This window comes from Jaculus jaculus, chromosome 10 (genome assembly GCF_020740685.1).
Source record: "Jaculus jaculus isolate mJacJac1 chromosome 10, mJacJac1.mat.Y.cur, whole genome shotgun sequence".
Lineage (NCBI taxonomy): Eukaryota > Metazoa > Chordata > Mammalia > Rodentia > Dipodidae > Jaculus > Jaculus jaculus.
Window position 1 is genome coordinate 116,790,183 of NC_059111.1, and position 21,982 is coordinate 116,812,164.

Consider the following 21,982-nt stretch of genomic DNA (forward strand, 5'->3'; position numbering starts at 1 on the left):
CTCTTGGGGCCCGAGTTACCGTCCTGGAAGACTCGTTCCACATTGAGCCCATAAGTTGCGCACGTCTCGTAGTAGGTGCAGCGCTTCAGGTCTGTGGACAGCTTGCGCGCCCGGCTGTCATCGATGACCCGGGGGTTGGCGGCACTGATGGCGTCTGTTGGAGAATGGGGGAATTGACTCACCGCCTTGAGAAGGAGTTGGGGGGAGTATGTACTTTATTCACTGGGGAAAGTGCTGAGTGTGGTGGCACACATCTAGAATCCCAGTGCTTTGGAGACTAAGGCAGGAAGGTTACAAATTCAAGGCCAGTTTAGGATAGAGAGAGTTCAAGGCCAGCCTAGGATACAAGTTGAGTTCCAGGTCAGCAATGAAACAAAAAGGCAAAGCAAAAAAGCCACGCCTTTAATCCCAGCACTTGGGAGGCAGAGGTAGGAAGACCACTGTTCAGTTCAAGGCCACCCTGAGACTACATAGTGAATTTAAGGTCAGCCTGGGCTAGAGCGAGACCTTACTTTGAAAACCCCACTCCCCCAAAAGAAAAAGCCAACCACAGACATGACAGTCACATCTATTGCAGGACAAGCGATCCTGAGTTGCTGAGCCCACAGAGTGGCTGAGTTTGTCAGTGCTGGGCAGGAAGTAGGGTCTGAGGGCTCTCCTGACCTACCCACCCAGGTTTCACCTGACCCACCCTGAAGCCCTGCCATGCCCAGGCAGACCCTGCCTCACCCTGTGTGCCCACCAGCACCATGGGCACCTCGCTGGCATTGCGGAAGCTGCAGAGGCGCAGGAAGTAGTTGTACACTGTCTGGAAGCTGATTTCATCCTCCAGGCTGAACACAAACACCACCGCGTCCACCCAGGCAGCAAACTGGGGAGACAAGCAGAGTCAGCACCCGGCCGGCTCTGGTGAACCAGGGTACTGGGCAGGCAGGCAGGCTAGCCGGGCATCACCTGGAGCTCAGGGGGGCCTCCTTCATCTCGGATCAGCAGCAGGTAACTCTGGCCGTCCACTACAATCTCCTTCTTAAACCGACCCCCTAGGACAGAGCTTTGGGTTAGGACCAAATGCTGGAAAGGCCTGGCTGGGGCTGGCTAGCGGAAGACCTGGGCTTCCCATGGAGAAGGGAAGAGGTGGTGCATGCGAGGAAAGCCGCACACAGACACCACAGTGGGAAGGAGGGCCCTGTGGCCAGCCTCTGAGGCAGGCTAGCCTGTGATACTCACCTTCAGGAGACTCCTCCTGGACATACGTCCCTGTCAGATAGCGGTGCACCAGGGCTGACTTCCCACTAGACAGGTTCCCCACTATGCCCTGAGGGGAAGGAAGGGCAGAGCAGTGGTCAGAGGGCATGGGGCTGAGAGGAACAGAAGCAGCATGCAGGGAAGAAAGCTGGGGAGAGGACCGGAAAGCAGAGGCTGTGGGGCAGGCCAACTGGGGAAAGAGCAGAAGCTGGAAGAAGCAATGCCAGGACAGCCCAGAGCCCCTGGGCCTCCCGCGGGCAGGCCCACTCACCACTTTAAGCTCTGGCACAGAGCGGCTCAGGGTCCACTCCTGGCTGTTCACAAATGAGTCTGAAAAGACAGAGCCACTCCATCAGGGCCACAGTGGCACGTACACACCTGTCCTGACTGCTGCCACCTGTGACGCCCCTCTCAGCTGAGGCCAGAGGACAGTACTATCCTTCATGGTACCCTGACCTCTACAGCTGGCCTAGGTCTCTGGGGAGCAGAGGGAAGCTTCTCTCCGAACAGAAGCAAACAAGGTAGGTCTTCAGGGCAGGACTATGAGCTGTGGGTTCACCCTCCCCAGCCTCAGGTGTCTCTTCTCCTCTTCCTCTACTTCATGGTCCATCAGAGAAGACGATCCTATGTGAACCCACCTGGCCTAGTCCCCTGGGTGCCTCACACATAGATGTTCGGAGGCCACTCAAGCAGGCCTCAGACCAGACCCAAAATGGGCAGGGCCCTGACAAAGGGGGCCAGCCTCCTTCCGGCGAGTAGAAACAGCTCACCCTTGGCAGGGTGGGGCCACCCACCACATTCCTGAGCCAGGGGGAAGAGGGAGGAGCCTCACCTGGCCCTGTTCGGTAGGGCAAGTCCAATGGGGCACACCTACCTGCCCTGCCAATCCTCCCCAATGCCTCCTTAGCCGGAGACTGGCCTCCCTTCCTGCGGTCCCAGGCCAGCACCACTGGTCCCCCACCCCCGACTCAAGCAGGTCCCTGGGAAGGGAAACTCCCTGCCCTTAAGTGCTCCTGACAGCCCCACCACCCTCACTTGAGCTGCTTTTGGGCAGCACTTGCTGTCCTCCCCAGCTCCCTCTCCGGCCCAGGCCCCACAAGTTTCACAGTCTTATTGCAATCCCGTCCGCAAGCAGTCCATGACCTCAGCGCAGTGCTTCCCGCCCCCGAGCTAGGATTGTCCAGGGCAGCCCAGAACTGCCAGCGCTCTTTCTTAATTGGGCAGCAATACTGCACCCACCGAATAGGAGCTGGCATTGGCACCCAGGCCCTTCAGGTGCCCTGGGATGCCATGGATAGGTTGATGCTACGGGCTGTGTTACAGCTTGGCTCTGCCCCTGCCGTGGACACGGCCAATGCCTCCAGACCCAACTTTTCCTATTCCCGTCCCAGGCCAGTACCAAGTAGGCTCTGACCGACTCTCATGCAACATGTTTCTCAGCCAGACCCCAACCACAGGGGCCTGCCCGGGCGCGCCGTGGGGCCCCTTACCGCTCGTTGCGTCCAAGAGCCCGGGGTCCGCGGCGGCGCGGCGGCCCCACAGCGGCGCCTCGGACGCGGGCTCCCTCCGGCGGAAGCGGCCGGTGAGCAGCTTCCAGAGGCCGGCGGCGGAGCGGGGGCGGCCGGGCTCGGGCTGCGCGCGCGGGGCGTCGGCGCCCAGCAGGTCACGGCGGCTGGCGAAGGCGCCCAGGGAGCTGGCGTCGCCGTCGCTGCGAGCGCGCGCGCGGGGCGCCCGGGCCAGCAACCCCGACTCGGAGCGCCGGATCTCCTGGCCGCGGCGCAGGCGGAAGCTGAAGCTTTTGCGGAGCGCCGACAGCCCGCGCCGGGGGCTCTCGGGTCCACGCCCGCCGCCGCCGCCCCCGCGGAACACCGTCCAGCGCTGGCTGCTCCACAGCGACGCGCCCCGCAGGAAGCCCGCGCTCCCCGAGCGGCCCAGCCCCGCGCCCGGCGCCTCGGCCGCCGCCAGCTCCAGGCGGTTCACCTCCAGGAACGTCATGCTGGTGGGCCGCGGCCGCCGCGCGGGCTCGCCGGGGGCGCGGGGCCGCCGCACCGGCGCGGGGCTACCCTCGGGGCTGGGCGCGGGCGAGCCGGGCGGTCCCGGGGCCGCGGGGCCGCGGCGGGCCCGGCGCGGGCGCAGGAGGCCGAGCAGGAGGCCTCGGGCGCCGGCGGGAGCCGAGCCCGGCGCCCCCGAGCATACGCTGCGCGGCCGCGCCGGCTGCTCGCGCGCGGCGCTCAGGGCGGCCTGCAGGGCGGCGGCGGCCGGGGCGCTGCGCAGGTCCAGCGAGTCGCACACGCTGAGGGCGCGGCGGCAGGCGGCGGGCCGCTCCCCGCTGCCGTGCTCCGCCGGCGGCCAGACCCGCTCCATGCTCAGGGCCCGCGGAGGAGGGCCTGGCCCATGGCGAGGGGCGCGGGGCTGGGCCCGGGCCGGGGCCGCGGCCGGGGCGCACGGACCTCCGGCCTCGGGGCACCTGGTGGCGGCCGACCGAGTCCCGCGACTCCAAGGCGAGCCGGCAAGCCCAGACCTGGAGCGGCCGGCCGGGAGCCAGCCCCTCCAGGAGAGGCGGCAAGTCTGGCCTGGAGCACCCCGGAACGGCGACCGGCCTGCCGGGGCAGACCCTGGGAGCCCTCAGAAACAGGAAATTCCAGCCCACAGCTCCTCCTAGGACTGGGCAGGTAGGCGAGGAGCTGTCATTAAGAGCAGGCCAAATAAATAACAGTCCTCAAGCACGCCACACACTAGACTCCGTTTTGGAAGAAAGTGGACTATTTTCTCTTTTCCTCCAAACAAGGAGCGGCCTGGACCAAGGAAATGGGGGGTGGGAGGCGGAGGACGCAAATTCATTAGAAAACAAATTGGAAAGGCACGCCTTTAATCCTAGCACTCAGGAGGCAGAAGCAGGAGGATCTCTGTTTTCAAGGCCAGCCTGGGATTACAAAATGAGTTCCAGGTCAGCCTAGGCTAAAACCGAGCTCGAAAGGTAGGGCAAATCTTAGCCACCTCTGGTCCTCAGGATCTATAAACTGGGGTGCCTGAAGGGGTGACCCTATCTCAGTTCTTGGCTTCCATGTTCTGCGGATGGGAGGTGCTGGATGCCACAGCCAGCTGCTGTGACAGAGGTTGTCTCTTCTCTTGGGAGATTACAAAGCCCAGAAGATACTCATCTGTCTGGCCTACATCAACATGTCCTCCTGTCAAAGGGCATCCAAAACATCACTTCTGTGATTACTCACTTCTGAACCCCCCTGCCCTGCATGTCTCACTTCGGCCCAGATAATGGCAGCGAGACAGACTAATGGCTCACTGGGCTGAGCTGATCCCTAAATGAAAACACAAGCTGCAATCCTCAGAAAATCCAGGCTCACCCAGGACAGGACAGGCCCTCCTCATGAGGTGCTGTATATTACTCCTCTCCAGCCAGGTGCACGCCTGTAATCCCAGGCAGAGACAGGAGAATCGCCGTGAGACTAAATAGTGAATTCCAGGTCAGCCTGTGCTAGTCTCTCCCTCAAAAAAAGCAAAATTAAAAAAAGAAATTGTTGCACATTAATTCTCTCCTGGTCCCTAGGGCCAGCACCATCCACAAGATAATCACTGCCAGGCCACCAGGAACCGACTGAGAGAAACCAGTTTAGATGGGGGTAGGGGGGCTTCAGTATCCCTGGAAACTGACTATCTTCCCAGGTTGCTCCAACTAATCCAGCCCAACTGTAGGTCCCTCTCTGCTTTAGAGGCCCAAGGTCCCAATCAGATGCAGCAGGTGAAAACAGCACATTCCTGAGGGGCCTGGGAATGCCTGGGAAAGCAGGGCCTCTCCATCCTAGGTGCTCCTGGAAAGGAGAGCTGGAAACTCTCAAGTCCTGGGCTGGATCTCGGAGGCATCCAACGTTCTCGTGGGACCGGTTATTATCAGAGGGGAGGAAGGCTGCTTCCCAGCACCGACAATAGATGTAATAGGCGGTTCCACCTAGCAGAGCAACCTTTCCCAGGATCCCAGGCAGGGAAGAGACACAACCCAGCACTCCTGACTCATGCTTTCCAAGTGCTAGCCTGCCAACTGAGCGGCAGATCAGAAAAGCACGCGCAGTCTTTCTGCCTTGACTTCCCTGTCTGCAGTTCTCTTGTCGGTCACACACACAGGAACCACTCTTCCTCAAAAACACTAGTCCTCCCCCGCCCCCAAGGTAATGAAAATACAAGCACAAGACAGGAACCTGGGAGCCAGTGTTTAGAAACTGAGGGGACAGAGGACAAGTTACCTAGTAGGTGTGGGTTGTTTTCAAAGTTAGAGAACAGAAGCCGGGTGTGGTGGCACACACCTTTAATCCCAGCACTTGCAAGGCAGAGCTAGGCGGATCCCTGTGAGTTCGAAGCCACCCTGAATTCCAGGTCAGCCTGGGCTAGAGTGAGACCCTACCTCAAAAAAACAAAGTGGGAGAACAGCCAGAAGTGACAGAAGTGGCCAGGCCTCATGTACACAGAAAGGCTCAGAAAATACAGGTGGCAGTGCCCAGTTCTTCCCCATAAGAACAATGGCATAGGCTTTCAGAGGCCCTCATAAGGCTGGCCCTAACCTGGCCATTTCCTCCTCATAGGACTGCCTCTTCTTTCCCTTTTTACAGAAGCTTCCTAACCCAGAGAAATTGAAAGGAAGGGTAGAGTACTTGCTCCCGTATCTTAGGTCATCAAAGACCCCAAAAAGGACAGCAGTCACATGCACACACTCTTAATCCCAAAGCCTCTCTTCTGCCTGGCAGGCTCAGGTTCATGCTGAGTGGGCGGACACCAGTGAAGATCTCAGTACTTAGGAGGCAGAGGCAGGAGGAGCTCGAGTCCAAAGCCAGCTTGAACTACACAGTAAGGCCTTGTTTCAAAAAAACAAAAACAAAAGAAATTATTATGCCACGTGCCAACCACAGTCCTGCTCCAGACACTGTCACCCACTGGGCCTAGAGCAAACCAGGCTAGCCTGAGAACCTTTGTACTGGGATGGTGTAAGGAAGACCAAGACCCCCACTGAGCCAGCTCTCCCCTGGGGCAACTGTTTCATCTAGGTCCCAGAACCACCAGACTGGTCACCTGCCCCAGAGGGGCTGACTAAGGTGGCTTGTGAAGTTTTGGAGGATTAAGAGTCAAGTCTCTCACAGATTTCTGCCATGCAGGTGAACTCCCCTCCCCAGGCCAGACAGACATTGCAGAAGCCAAGCATGGGGCAGTCCTTCTGACCCAAGTGCTGGGGCATAAGGAGAAAGGGTGACTCCTGATGTGCCTAACAGCTGGCTGGGCTGGCCAGCTTCTGCCTCAGGTACACTAGGGAGGCATCTGAGGCTGGAGAGGTCACTAAGTGGGAAGAGAAGGGCTCTCGGGCAGGGGTAAGATGTGAGATATGTCCAAAAAGAGAACGCAGATTCCACGAGCCTCCACCCAGTGCTTGCCGCTGATGCCACCAGAAACACTAGGCCATGCCCACGGTGGCCCACGCAACACACAAGAAACTGGAGGACGTCGTCCTCCTGCAAGGCAGATGCCCAGCTTTCTCCTGGAAACCAGAGCTTGCATCAGGCTCTGCAAGGCCATCTTCAGAGCCACAGCTGCCTCCAAGACCAGCAGAACCCTTTCTGCCCACAAGGTGGCAGCAGAGAAGCTTTATGCAGCGGGAGACTATGTGGGAAGGCCCACGGTCTAGAAACAGCAGTGCCCTGGGATTGGCTATGTGCCGACAGTCTCTGAGCCCAAAGGCTCCCCAAGGGCTGTGTCTGGCCAGCAATGCTCTCAACACCGGTTTCCAGGGCAGGTAGCTGGGAAGCAGGAAAGGGGAAGCGTCCATGGGTGCTGCTCTGGCACAGCCTTAACAGAGAACAGTTCCTCCTTGCAAACTGTGGCAGCGATTCAAACCACTTCCACCCAGAGCCCTCTGCCTCGGGAAACAGCACAGCATCTGCTCAAGCCTAAAAAGGAGGAGGCCTCCACCCCGTTCCCACCACTCCCCATACTGATTCTGGCCCATCCTACTGGCTCTCCTTCCAAAAATAATGGCTCCCTTGTTCAACAGCCCACCTGTGCCACCACATGTGTTTCCTAATGGTCTCCCTACATCCGCCAACCACCAGGCTACTGATCGATGCTCTCGCCCAGGTCACGCCTGTCCTCTTAAGACCGTGACCTTATCATCGTAAGCAAGGCCCAGTGGCAGCCCAGCAATGCACAATCCAGAGGCCATGCTCCCATCCAGGACTCTGAACCCCTTTGTGTGATCTCACCTGTGACCGCCCCCCTTACCCAGCCAAGCATCCTCCACCTTTCATTGTCATGTGGACCTCAGTGAAACAGGCCTTTTCCTGGAGAACATCCATCTCAGTGATCTCTCTCTCTTGCTTGTTTTTCAAGGCAGGGTTTCACTCTGGCCCAGGCTGACCTGGAATTCACTATGTAGTCTCAGGGTAGCTTCGAACTCGTGGTGATCCTACCTCTGCCTCCCGAGTGCTGGGATTAAAGGCATGTGTCACCATACCTGGCATTCAGTGATCTCTCTAAAATCCTCTAACTCCCCACTCATGGGCATTTTCCTTATGCTTCATGCTTCCCAGTGGATTCCATGGGGTTCAGTGAGTGAGTGAATGAAGGAATGAAAGCCTCTGCCAAGCAACTGGGTACCAGGACTTTTGTTCTCTTCAGGGGAAAGGAGATAAGACTTAGAAAAGAAGGTTCCTAGTGGGGACATGTCAAAGTGATAAACCACACGTGGCATAATTTTTACAGGCTAGATCCAGGTCAACCAAGATTACACGAGACCCTGACTCACAAAACCAAACCAAACACTGTGAACACATACACACACAACAACCACATGTGATGGCTCACACCTGTAATCCCAACCCTTGGAAGGCTGAGGCAGGATGGCTCACACCTGTAATCCCAACCCTTGGAAGGCTGAGGCAGGAGGCTCACCATGAATTTGAGGTCAGCTGGGTTAGAGTGAGACCTCGTTTCACAGGCGATCGGGCATATTCAGCTCGTTAGGGCTGTGGACGAGACCTTGTGTCCGACAAGCCCACACTAACACAAAATGAACACACAGTCTAGCTGAAGCCCATAAGCTGAAACTCTGCTCCATCCAGTTCAATGTGTTTCTGGAAGCATTCAGTTTATGAGCTCATTATTTTTTTCATTAGCAGTTGTAGTACTTTTATTTGCAAAATTACAGTATTTTTAAGGGGAAAAATGCACCAGTGTACTCAAACAACTGGATTAGTTTTTCAGGACCAGCATGGACGACCTGTGAAGCAGTGGTTCAGTACACACTGCTGTGTTTGGAGACCCGGGGATGAGGGCAAAGAGGCGCAGGCCTGAGAGGTGATGGCATACACTACCTTAATGAACTCACACAAAAAAGGCCGGGCATGGGCTGGAGAGATGGCTTAGCGGTTAAGCACTTGCCTGTAAAGCCTAAGGACCCCGGTTCGAGGCTTGACTCCCCAGGACCCACGTTAGCCAGATGCACAAGGGGGTGCAAGCATCTGGAGTTCGTTTGCGGTGGCTAGAAGCCCTGGCGCACCCATTCTCTCTGTCTACCTGCCTATTTCTGTATCTCTCAAGTAAATAAATAAAAATAAAATATTAAAAAAAAAAAAGCCCGGGCGTGGTGGCACACGCCTTTAATCCCAGCACTCGGGAGGCAGAGGTTGGAGGATCACTGTGAGTTTGAGGCCACCCTGAGACTACACAGTGAATTCCAGGTCAGTCAGGGCTAGAATGAGACTCTTATCTCAAAAAGCCAAAAAAAAGTCTAAAGGTGGCTGAACGCCTTTAATCCCAACACATGGTAGGCAGAGGTAGGAGAATAGCTGTGAATTCAAGGCCAGCCTGAGACAACTTAATGTATTCCAGGTTATCCTGGGCTAGTGAGACCCTACCTCAAAACACCAAAAACTAAAAATAAGAGGCTGGGGACACAGCTCAGTTGCTAAGGGGCCTACAGAGCAGGCACAAAACTGTGGCCTCCTCCCCAGCACACATAACCTAGGCGTCATAGTGCATGCCTGGAATCCTAGCCCTTGGGAGGTGACAGCAGTTCAGTATTTAAGGTCATCCTTGGCTACATAGTGAGCTGGACACTAGCCTGGGTATGGTAGTGGACACCTGCAATCCATAGGAGGTGGAGGCAAGAGGATCCGGCTTTCAAGGTCATCCTTGGCAAAAACAAAAAGCATAAAGGTTCTGGCACGCTCATTCTCTATCTGCCCCTTTCTCCCTTCTCCCTCCCTCCCTCCCCCCCCCCTCAAATGAATCTAAAGAAAAAAAAAAAGTTAACAAAAAAAGCCAACACATGTCTTTAATCCCTGCACTTGGGAAGCAGAGGTAGGAGGATCACAAGGAGTTCAAGGCCACTCCTCCTGAGTGCTGGGATTAAAGGTACCCCACCCAGCTTTATAGCTTCTTAATACATAAATAATTGAGGTTTATAATAGTTTATAATAGTTTCTTGGGAAAAGAACAGAAAGCAAAATCAAAAATAAAGTCACATGTAATCTTATCACTCAGTTAACACCATTATTTGTGTTTTGGTGTATTTAGTTTTAGATTTTGTGTTTTTGTTTTTTGCTTTATAGAGGCAGGATAGATAGGATATAAAAAAATAAAAACAAAATAGTGCAGAGCAATTGATACAGTCAATCTTTTGCCCTCATATGCACGTACATGAACACATACCTATGTGCCTGCACATACAAACATGCATACACAATGCACATATACACACAACAAATAATCGAGAGTGATAAAAGTAGTACAATGTATGGCCGGCATCCGAGAAAAAGCGCCGTATCACAGATTGTTATCAGGATAAAAAAAGGAAGGATGGCAAATGTAGTGGTGCCCAGCGAGGGAGAAGAATTGACATGGGTTTGGGACCAGTCTGAGACTACAGAGTGAGACTCTACCTTGAAAAACTAAACAAACAAAAAAGAAACAAAGAACATTTTATTTGTGCTCATTAAAACATTGAATTGTGAAGAAAAATTTCTGCCCTAGTGACCTCAATTTGAATATTTGTTCCATAATTTCTTGAGTTCCACATCTTGTAGTGAATACCACCACCAGTGTGAAGAGAAGATAGCCTGGGAAACATGAGCTCGGCTGCCTAACAGAAGGAATGCTCTCAGGCTGGAGAGATGGTTTAGCAGTTAAGCGCTTGCCTGTGAAGCCTAAGGACCTCAGTTCAAGGTTCAATTCCCCAGGACCCACATTAGCCAGATGCACAAGGGGGCGCACACATCTTTTGCAGTGGCTGGAGGCCCTGGCATGCCCATTCTCTCTCTATATCTACCTCTTTCTCTCTCTGTCACTCAAGTAAATAAGTAAAAATTTTTTAAAAAAAAGCACACATAAAGTTGGTGCAATGTCACTGCTTCCTCTGGTCAGGGGCATGGATGATTTTTATTTTCTGCTTTTTACTTTTCTGTAGAATGTATATAGGTCACCACTTTCTGCTTTGAGAGAATTCACTACTTTTCTCAAAGGAAGTGGAAGGTCGATTCACCTTGGGAAAGGGGATGAACGAGTAGTCTGGGCAGGCGCATAGCAGATGGAGGGTGGGCAACCTGTACACTGTCAGTGTTCTGAAGATTTTACTTCAGGGTTTGAGACACATCGCACCATGCTCAAAATGCCGCTCTCCGACATATCCCCTCATCCCCCTCCTGGACAAGACTGCTTTCTTGGCTAGCAGCCTTCTCCACAGGACTCAGCCTTCAGTGTGGCACCTAACAGCCAGGGTCAGGCCACCGAGGGCCAGTGCCCTGGTACATGCTCAATACCTGTGTCCCCATGCTTCCTTCCCATTAGGGACATTCCCAAAGACAAGACAGTTGTGTTCAAAGGCAGGTGACTTTTCCCATTAATGGGACTCACTAATTCCCCACTCACCCACCAGCAAGGAGACATGCTCCCTACACACACAAACCCCAGAACTTGTGGGTTTAGCTCTCTGGACAGTCCTATAGCAGTGCCTGGTTCCCTGGATGTGCATGTTCCTGATCCAACAATGCATCTTGTCATGGTTGCTGACTTCTTTCTCTGGTCCTGTTTGCCTGCACACCTCCTGGGGTTCTCAAATCTTTTCCTGAACTACTTGCAGGAGCTCTCTACAGGAGCAGGCATACTAAAGGTTTATCCAGCGCGCTATGCTGTGTGATGAGAGATGTCATTCCACTGCCTGGCTTGTAATGGATCAGAACATGCGAACATTAGCAGCTGTCCATCCATGAGACGCGAGTGGTGCTAATAAGTGGGGAGGAATGAGGCTGCCTGTACCGAATGTCAGGATTAGTCACCTTCTGACAATGCCAGCAGGACTGCTGATGGCATGCGAGGCCCATGGAGATGCTGAAGTCCCGAGCATGTGGGGAGAGGTGGCAGGGCAGTTCTGTCCCAGAGTGTGCACGTCATCGGGCTGCAGTGAGCAGCAGGTTTTCTCATTCAGCTTCATATGGGACAATACATGCTCGGATACCTTTTTTTTTTTTAATTTTATTTATTTATTTGAGAGCGACAGACACAGAGAGAAAGACAGATAGAGGGAGAGAGAGAGAATGGGCGCACCAGGGCTTCCAGCCTCTGCAAACGAACTCCAGACGCGTGCGCCCCCTTGTGCATCTGGCTAACGTGGGACCTGGGGAACCAAGCCTCGAACCGGGGTCCTTAGGCTTCACAGGCAAGCGCTTAACCACTACGCCATCTCTCCAGCCCATCGGATACCATTTTTGAATATAAAAAACCTCAGAAAGTATGTCAGTTTTTATTTTTTGGTTTTTCAAGGTAGAGTTTTGCTTTAGCCCAGACTGACCTGGAATTCACTATGTAGTCTCAGGGTGGCCTTGAACTCACAGGGATCCTCCTACTTCTGCCTCCCAAGTGCTGGGATTAACAGTGTGCGCCACAATGCCCCGCATTTTTTTTAAAGAAGGGTCTCATTGTAACCCAGGCCTCAAATTGGCCATGTAGCAAGGATGACCTTGAATTCCTGATCCTCTTGCCTCCACATCCTGAGTGGAAGTACAGGCATGTACCACCACACCTGGCCTCCCAGCCCTCTTTTACATTTGAAACAGGGTCTCACTAAGTTGCCCAGGCTGGCCTTGAACTTGCTAGGTAGCACAAGCAGGCCTTAAGTTCTCAATTCTCCTGCCTCAGCTCCCTGAACTGCAGAGATTACCCGATCACCATGTTTCTTTGCATGGCCTAGGAGCACATCTTGGTCACAGGCTTGGAGGCTAACCCCATAGATCCAAGCTTTCCTCTGCCACAGTGAGCCAACAGCCCAGGGCATGTTCCTTTTAAACCTCTGTGCCTCAGTTTCTTCACCTACAAAATGGGATTAATAACACACCACTGGTAGGAGGACAGGCGTGCGGAGCAGAGCCTGGACCACCACAAGCACCAGGAGGAAGCCCCTTGCTTGTGGCCTTTCTTCCTGAGACGGCAGAGCTGCTTCTACCTCCCAGCTCGGAACCCCGCTGCTCCCCGCCACCCACAGCAAGAGCTGTCAATCTTGTGACATTTGCAGCATACACACAAAGTGCTGGGGTGTGGTGTGGCACGTTTGCGTGGTTGAAAGCCACACTACTCCAGCTATTTTCATAACAAAACCACTACACTGATGGAACCACGTCTGCCGCTGCCCTTCCCAGCCCCCCTCAGCGGGGCAACACCCGATCTCTGGCCCTCAGCACACGCACTCATTTGACGTTTCCCAAGACTAGACGTTCTGCTTTCAGGCAACAAGGCTCTTTGATGCCAGCTTGCCACCCCGGGTCTCTGCTTAGAGCAACGGAAGGCCTTCCTGCATGTCTGTGTGGCCGATATCTGGCCAGGTACCTAGCCAGGGCTGCCACGGAATAGATTCTACTATGAATTGAACCTGGGACACTTGGAAGGAAGGGCTGTGGCACTGCTGTCCTAGGTTCAGACCTCGCTTCTGCTGCCGCCCTCGGCTTCCTCCGCACACCCCCCACCCTAGCTTCCCGGACGCACCAGGAAGACAACACACCCAGGAACTGTACAGAAAGGAGAGAGATGGCTGAGTAGCAGAATGCTGTCTTTCTTCCTCTTCTCCTCCCTCCCTCCCTCCCTCCCTCCCTCCTTCTCTCCCTCCCTCCTTCTCTCTCTCTCCTTCCTTCATGCATGTGATGATGTGACCCAGCTTCCTGTTCCTTTCTTTCCTATAATGACATCTACCTTCTGGACCTGTAACCTGAAAGAATCCCTTCTGGGCTGGGAGATGACTCAGATTAAAGGCATTGGCTTGAAATCAGCCCTTCTTCCTCCTTCCTTCCCTGTGCTGCTTCTGGCCAGGTGTTTTTCTCAGTAAGAAAGTAATGATACAGTGTTCCTTGGGGTTGAGGCCAGGCTCTCTCCTACTCTTCCTCAGACCCCACCAGAGCCTGAATTTCAACAAGGCCTATGGTGTGTGGCCCTTTGGGTAGGACTATGACAAGAGAGAAAAGATGTCAGTACCCTTGAGGAATGGACCCACACTGTGCTCTGTGCCACAGGGGTCAACCTCTACTATTCTCTGGTATGACCCCATTGGTGGCCCCTTACCTAGACTCAATGGACTGACCCCCTTCCCCCTGCCACACAGAAAAAGGTGGCCATGACCCTGTGAGCTTTCCTGCCACCCCTGTCATTTGGGTCTCCATACCCCCCTCAATAATACCACACAGCTCCTAGCTTTTCATCCATCTCTGTCTGCCTGGGGGTTGAGCTGGATGGCTGGTGTGTCAAGAACATGCACTGTTTAAAAGGTAGGGGACTGGAGGGACGGCTTAGCGGTTAAGGAGTTTGCCTGCAAAGCCAAAGGACCCAGGTTCGATTCCCTAGGACCCATATTAGCCAGATGAACAAGGGGGTGCATGCGTCTGAAGTTCATCTGCAGAGGCTGGAGGCCCTGGCGCACCCATTCTCTCTCTCTCTCTCTCTCTCTCTCTCTCTCTCGCTCTCGCTCTCGCTCTTGCTCTCTCTCTTCCCCTGCCTACTTTTCTCTCTCAAATAAGTAAAGGAAAATAAGGGGCTGGAAGGATGGCTTAGCAGTTAAGGTGCAGTGGCTACAGGCTCTGGTGCACCCATTCTCTCTCTGCTTGCAAATACATTAATTAAATTTTTAAAAGAAAAATAAAATATTTAAAAAAAAACAAAACAAATAAATAAAAACTAGGTAGGTAGGAGAGAAGGTGGCAGAGAGAAGGACGAAATGCAGTTCTGTTATTTCTGGATGCCCAGTTCTGTCCCCTTAGGGGGTACTCACAGCACCACCATACTCTCCCCAGCCACCTGGGCCTCTGGGCTGATCAAAAACTCATGACAAAACATGTGCACACCTTTGATCCCAGCACTCAGGAGGCTGAGGTAGGAGGATCACTGTGAGTTGGAGGGCAGCCTGAGACTACATGGTGAATTCCTCGTCAGCCTGGGCTAGAGTGAGACCCTGCCTTGAAAAATCAAACAAAGGCTGGGCAAATGGCTTAGCAGTTAAAGCATTTGCCTGTGAAGCCTAAGGACCCTGGTTCAATTCCCCAGGACCCACGTAAATCCAAGGGGGTGTATGTCTAGAGTTCATTTGCAGTGGTTGGAGGCCCACTCTCAAATAAAATATTTAAACACAACAACAACAAAAAACCCTCCTGACAGGCTGTTCCCAGCATGGGGGGGAATGAGTCAGAAGACCTCAGAAGAGTACCTGGTCCACCATAAAAGGCTCCCCACCTCTGCCCCAGAGGGGACAGTACTGCACAGGCCTCTATCCTTAGGGCCTAAAAACATCTGCTTAGTGCCCTGGCCCCAGCTGGCCTAGAAGAGCTCCACAGGCAGCCCTTCCACTACACCAGAGTGATCCTGATTCTGACACAACTCTCAGCTGGGTCTTGGGTGCAAATTCCGATTAACACAGGCTTTTCTGACCCAGTGAGGGAGCAATTAAGTCAGGGTGGGTGCTGGGCGGGACCTAGGAAGCCCTGCTTGAGGCACAGGCTCAGCCTCCATCCAGGAAGCGGGGGTGAGGCAGGTACCACCAGCATGGGGCACAAGAGATTAGTTTGGGGGGAACCTAAAGGTGGGCAGAGTGAGCCAGGCCAGGCAAGGGGCTGCCAGACGGGACATGGGTGGCCTGGGCAGGGCCTGTAGTGGGCCAGATGTAGGGAACAAATTAACACAGATTCAGGATGACATCTCCCCAAAACAGCAATGGTAGAGTGAGTCTCGGCAGAACCCTCGGGCAGGGCAGGCAGCAGCTAGTGGAGGGAGATGGCTGAAGGACTGCACAGAAAGGCTAAGGGCAGGGCCCTGGTGTGGGACAAAGTCAAGTTGAGCGCCACCAAGTGAGCTTGGACAAAGGGTTGGCCACTGGCAAAGAACTCCTCCCATAGGTAGAGGGGCCATGGCCCAGTAGCCCATCTGTCCCTGGGAGCCTCCAAATACTCTGGGCCCGACTCTGCAGTAGGCCAGATATGCTATGCTGGAAGAATATGTTAACCCAGGTTCAGGATGGCATTTCCCCCTAGACAGAGACAAAGTAGGCAGAATGAACTCTTAACTCCTAACTTCAGGTCTCTCTCTGGACTGGAGGAGCTATAGGGCACCCCATCTGAGTGCCACTGCGGGGGACCACCAGATGCAGCCCTGCTATCTACGAGCTCCCTGATGGCTCCTGGGTCCAAGTCTCAGACAAAAGGTCCGGGGCCTGCAGTCACTGCTGCCGAGATGTTAGGGTTAGGGACACTCCTTCCTGGGCTTACTACCCTGTCATCTTATCTCCTGAGCTGGAGATTTCCTATTTCACATCCAAGAAGGGAACTGAGAGAGAGAGCAAAGAATAAATCCTGGGCTGGGAGGGCTACTTTGGTAGTACTGTTTTTCCATGGGCAAACTTCCTGTTGAAATCCATGATATAAGACAGACAGACAGACAGACACACACACACACACACACACACACACACACACACACGCTACAAAACAGTCCCTGCTTAAAATGTTAGGTCGGGGTGAAGGAGGACTGTACTGGCCGCTGACTGAGGCCACTGGCCCATCTTTCCGAGGAAAGCCCTAACAGGTAGGTGTAGGTAACAGGCTGCTGACTGGCTGATGTGTCTCCTACGCTGTGCACCCCCCTCCTCCTCTCTCTGGGAGCACGGATCCACCCCACAGGAGGGACACGGAAAGCCGACCAGTGCTGGGGCCCACCGCACACAAAGGTCACACTGTCAGCTATTCGGAAGATACACAATGCTGAAAAACTAGGAATTCTGTTAACAAAAACAAAATAAGGAGCTGGGCATGGTGGTGCACGTCTTTAATCCCAGCACTCAGGGGGCAGAGATAGGAGGATCACTGTGAGTTCGAGGCTAGACTGAGACTACATAGTGAATTCTAGGTCAGCCTGGGACTCTACCTCAAAAAACCAAAATAAGTAAATAAATAAAATAATGAAAATGGAAATAGTTACAAGTTTTTTTTTTGGTTTTTTTTTTTTTTGGTTTCTATTATAGGTTATAAATCAGCATGTTTTTCTACTTCCACAAATGATGGTCATGGGTGCCCACTCAAAATGTGACAGAGTTCCCTAGAGTGGGGTAGGCACAGGGGCAGTATAAAGATTGAGCCTGAAAGGAGAAAGAATACTATGTCTCACCAATAACCTTTATGAGTTCACTTGTTTAGCCACACTGGGTTAAGTAAAATATAGCATTACAAAGAATTTTGGAGATTGTCTTATTTTGCAAGCATAAGGCCATTGGTCTGATCCCTAAATAAACCAATCACGGTGGTGCACCTCTGTAATCCCAGCACTTGGGAGGTGGAAGCAAGAAGGTCAGAAGTTCAAGGTTAGCCTCCACTAAATAAGGAGTTTGAGCCTACCCTGCAATATATGAGACCCTGTATAAAAAGAAACCACAGCTGGGCATGGTGGTGCATGCCTTTAATTCCAGCACTTAGGAGGCAGAGGTAAGAGCATCTCCATGAGTTCCAGGCCACCCTGAGACTACATAGTGAATTACAGGTCAGCCTGGGCTACAGTGAGACCCTACCTTGAACTATTTGAAAATTTAAATTCACAAGTATGGCAGACAGCCCCATAATGCTTGGATGAACATCAGACCAGTTTATGGGAGGAACAGGATTTGTTTCAAGCTTAAAGAGCCAGGGGAAGTTCAATCAATGGCATTAGAAGCTGGGTCCCTTTTTCACATATCCAAGCAGAGAGAAAAACCACCACCATCCAGCAAATACCAAAACGCAGCATACAGGGCTGGAGAGATGCAAAGCCCAAGAACAAAGGTTCAATTTCCCAGTACCCATGTAAACCAGATGCACACGGCAAATAAATTTAAAAAAAAAAATCAAATATAAACTGGCCAGGAACCCCAGAGCTCACACCTCTCTGCATACCTTTAGTCTGGAATTCAGATCTGTCCCCAAACACACCTTTGGGGTGTACCCCAGGATCTGGCCCCAATGACACACCTCCTCCAGCCCTGCAGCTAGAGACCCAAATTACAGACTTTGATGAAACACCTAAGAGTGTGCAGGACACACATTCAAAGCACCACAAGTGACTCACCCAGGCCCAGAGGACAAAACTGCGTTAGAGCTTCCACCCACAGGCGAAAACAGCAGAGCAGATCCACCAAGAGCACGCAGGTATGCACAGCCCAGTGACAAACTCAAGACTGTGTCCATCACTGGAACCATGTCCAGGCCTGGCTGGGCTACCCCTGGGTACCCAAATCGCCCCCAAGCGCTCACACTGGGCATGTCACTTGGTCCTTACCTCTTGGCCTGCGACACCCAATGCTGCCAGGGGACCACCTTGCTCCTTCCCTCCCCAAGCTTCACACGCATTTACTTACTCCATTCTCACGCCCACACTGTGAACCAGGTGTCAATTATCCACATCTTGTCAAGAACAAAGGGGAGACCGAGACACACAGGCAGGTCAACAGAATCACCCAAGGTCACACAGCTCCAGAGCGGAAGAGTAGGTGACATTTAAGTCTAGGCAGCCCAGTCACTAGTCACTACAGGCACCCTACTGCTCCCTACTGGTTCTTTTACTTTTTCCTTTCTTTCTTTTTTTGCTGGGCATGGTGGTGCATGTCTTTAATACAGACAGCAAAAGTAGGATGCACCCATTCTCTCTCTTCCTCCCTCTCTCAGATAAATAAATAAAAATAAAATGGTTTTAAGCCGGGCATGGTGGTAGTCCCAGCACTCAGGAGGCAGAGGTAGGAGGATTGCCCTCAGTTTGAGGCCACCCTGAGACTACAGAATGAGTTCAAGGTCAGCCTGGGTTAGAATGAGACCCTACTTCAAAAAAATTTTTTTTTTAATTTGTGAGTAGAGAAAGAGAGGGAGATAGAGAATGGCTGCACTAGACCACTGCAGACGAACTCCAGATGCATGTAGCACTGTGCATCTGGCTCACATGGGTCCTGATGAACTGAACCCAGGCCAGCAGGCTTTGCAAGCAAGCACCTTTAATTGCTAGGTTACCTCTCTACAGGTTCTGACCACATTTTCAAATGTGGAAAAGTCTAGAACAGCACTGGCGAGATGGCTCAGCAGTTAAGGCCCTTACCTACAAAGCCTAATAACCCACGTTTGATTCTCAAGTACTCACATAAAGTCAGATGCACAAAGTGATATGAGGCCCTGGCATGATCATGCTCGCTCGCTTGCTCTCTTTTCTGCCTCTCTCTGCTTCCAAGTAGAAAGAATTTTTTAAAAGTCTAGAACAATCTAGAAGCAATTACCAAATAGGGCTTTAACCAAGTGGGGCTTCAAAGTCACAGGAAGCGGACAAATCTTCGTAACTCTCCTCAAAGGGCCAAAGGGTTGTAGGGCCTTTATAACTTGTTTACTTAAAAAAAAAAAAAAAAATCCCAGCTGGGCGTGGGGGCGCACACCTTTAATCCCAGCACTTGGGAGGCAGAGGTAGGTGGATTGCCGTGAGTTCGAGGCCACCCTGAGACTCCATAGTGAATTCCAGGTCAGCCTAGGCTAGAGTGAGACCCTACCTTGAAAAACAAAAAACAAATAAAAAATCCCAGGCTGGAGAGATGGCTTAGCAGTTAAGAAGTCTGCCTGCCAAGGCAAAGGATCCCGGTTCTCCAGGACCCACATAAGCCAGATGCACAAGGGGGTACATGCTTCTGGAGTTCGTTTGCAGCGGCTGGAGACCCTGACTCACCCATTCACTCTGCCTCTTTCTTTCTCACTCCCTCCCTCCCTCTCTTTTTCAGATAAATAAATAAAAATAAAATAGTTTTAAGCTGGGCGTGGCAGCACACATCTTCAATCTCAGCACTCAGGAGGAAGAGGTAGGAGGATTGCCCTCAGTTTGAGGCCACCCCGAGACTACAAAGTGAATTCCAGGTCAGCCTGTGGTAGAGTGAGACCAACCTCAAAAACAAACAAAAAATCCCCAAGCAGAAGTGACACCCACTGTCCCTTAGAAAAGCCCGGGCCCAGGAACATAGCAGGTAGCCCTGAGTAGGGTATATATCCTTCCAAACCCTGACCCTGACCCTGGGCTGGGCTGTGATCCCACTCCAAGCTGGGTTTGAGGGCAGAGCTATGACATCATCAAATGAGAAGGCACAAGAGAAAGGGAGAAAGGGCCATGGGTGGCACCGACTGCAGCAAGGTGGGCAGCAGAGCAGAAGAGGGAAAGAAATCACTGCCAAGGGTGTCACGAGCACTCTCAAAGATGATTGGTTGAGAGGATTCCACCCACGAAGGTCAATAATACTCAGACGCTGGTGTACTCGCAAAGGAGTTTACTGGGATGAAAGTCACACACAAGCAAGTCCAAAGTATCACAACTAATATTATAGCTAATATAATATATATCCAAATTATATTCACCACTACTAACACAAGAATATTTCTAACGAGTCTAACATGTATACAACCTGATATCGCGAGACTTGGGACACAGTATCGCGAGACTCGGTCTCAACGCAAGACTCGGTCTGCGAGATTTCTGACGTTTTACAACCTGGTGGCGCGGGTCCGTGCTCCGACTTTTTTCTCGGTTCGCGGTGTTTCAAGGCGAGTCTCGGTCGTCTCGGTCGTTCGGACAGCATGTCAGGCAGATGAATTCGGATCGGTGATGCGTCTTGCGGAGGTCTCAGTCCAGACTGCTAAGCAGCCGTTCAGTCAGTCATAGTGTCGGGAGGACTGGGACAACAGCTGCTGAGCAGCTGGGTTTTTTGTATTTTCCACTACTTATCTAGGGTTCCACACACACCTTCTGGTAATCTCTTACTAGGTCATTGTACTCAGCTTACTCTTAGATTTTTGCTTACAAAGGTTGACTTTGCAATTTTACTCTCACACACAAAGAAAAACAAACTTATTTATCTAAACTGTCCCTGGACCATATGCTGGTCCTTACATGCTCATAGCACAAGGGGCACTAAAGCATCATGACACGGCCAACAGGGACCCTATGGAGCACAGTCAGGACACAGCCTCAGACATCTAGGTGGCCCAGAGGACAGCTGTCAGCCCTGCTCAGGACACAGTGGTCAAAGTGCTGGTGGAGAGACTGCGACAGGGCTGACTTGCAGGAAACAAATCATTTTTTAAAAAATCAATAAGAAGAAAGAAAATTACTTTTCTTGGTTTTAGGTTCCCCCCTCCCCCCAAGGCAGGGCCTCTCTCTCTCTCTAACCTAGGCTGACATGGAACTTATTCTGTAGCCCCAGGCTGGCCTCAAATTCATGGTGGTCCTCTTACCAAGACTAGCTAGATTAAAATGATTTTAAGGCTAGTCAGGAAAAAAAGGGTAAACAAACCAAAATGAACCAAATAAATGAAATGGTCAGAATCAAAGTAAATGTACACTATTTAGTCAGTTTGTGGTTTTTGGGATACAACCCAGGTGGGCAAGCACTCTACCACTGAGCTTCACTCCAGCCCCTATAAAATTTTAATGGTGTTTCTTGGGCTGGAGAGATGGCTTAGCAGTTAAGGAGTTTTCCTGCAAAGCCAAAGGACCCAGGTTCGAGTCCCCAGCATCCACGTAAGCCAAATGCACAAGGGGGCACATGCCTCTGGAGTTCATTTACAGAAGATGAAGGCCCTGGTGCACCCATTCTCTCTCCCCCTCTCATAAATAAAATGTATAAAAAATAAATTTTGAAAAATCCTAATGATGTTTCTCACTAATAAAGTAATTCAAATAGCTAAACAAATAATCTGTGATTGAAGTAACACAGGTAGAACGGAAAAGAAGGGCACTCAAACTTTCTCTTTTCATGCCTACCAAGTGGGGCAGGACACAGGCTGTCTCCACCCTTGGGATTCAGAATGGCGGCAAAAGCCAAAAAAATGTGCAAACTCTTTATCTTACATTTTCTTCTGGGAATTTGTCCAAAGGAAATTATGAGACAAATGTACAAGGAGCTAGGTAAAACAGTGTGCCCTCACCATAAACAGGAACTGCAAAAGCTCTGGAATAACAACTAACGTCAACACTGGCTTGCTACGTGCCAGACGCTGTCCTTGCTCAGCGCCTGTGTGATCCTGTGAGTGCTTGGCACAGCCAACACCAAGGCAGTGGTTTTGTCAGGGTCCCTGCGTGTCAAGTGTGTGAACTGAGGCACAGAAACTGCTTCCTCTCCCACAGGCTCCCTTCCAGTGATGAAGATAAAGTCCCCATGGCCTCCAAGGTAGCATAT

At 52.2% G+C, this 21,982-nt stretch overlaps 1 protein-coding gene across 5 annotated transcripts in view; it reads right to left on the bottom strand.

Annotated features, from left to right (window-relative positions):
* The window catches only part of Agap3 (ArfGAP with GTPase domain, ankyrin repeat and PH domain 3), a 69,843-nt gene that overhangs the window by 26,067 nt on the left and 21,794 nt on the right, over positions 1-21,982 (bottom strand). For 4 of the 5 annotated variants that reach the window (XM_045160252.1, XM_045160251.1, XM_045160250.1 and 1 more), the window contains exons 2-6: positions 1,517-1,575; positions 1,228-1,315; positions 955-1,040; positions 730-871; positions 20-154 (exon numbers count right to left, since the gene is read on the bottom strand). In XM_045160252.1, coding sequence (XP_045016187.1) covers positions 20-154; positions 730-871; positions 955-1,040; positions 1,228-1,315; positions 1,517-1,575 — 510 coding nt within the window. Of the gene's footprint in view, positions 1-19; positions 155-729; positions 872-954; positions 1,041-1,227; positions 1,316-1,516; positions 1,576-2,735; positions 3,610-21,982 lie in introns of those variants that run through there. The other variant, XM_045160253.1, reaches the window with a different exon arrangement.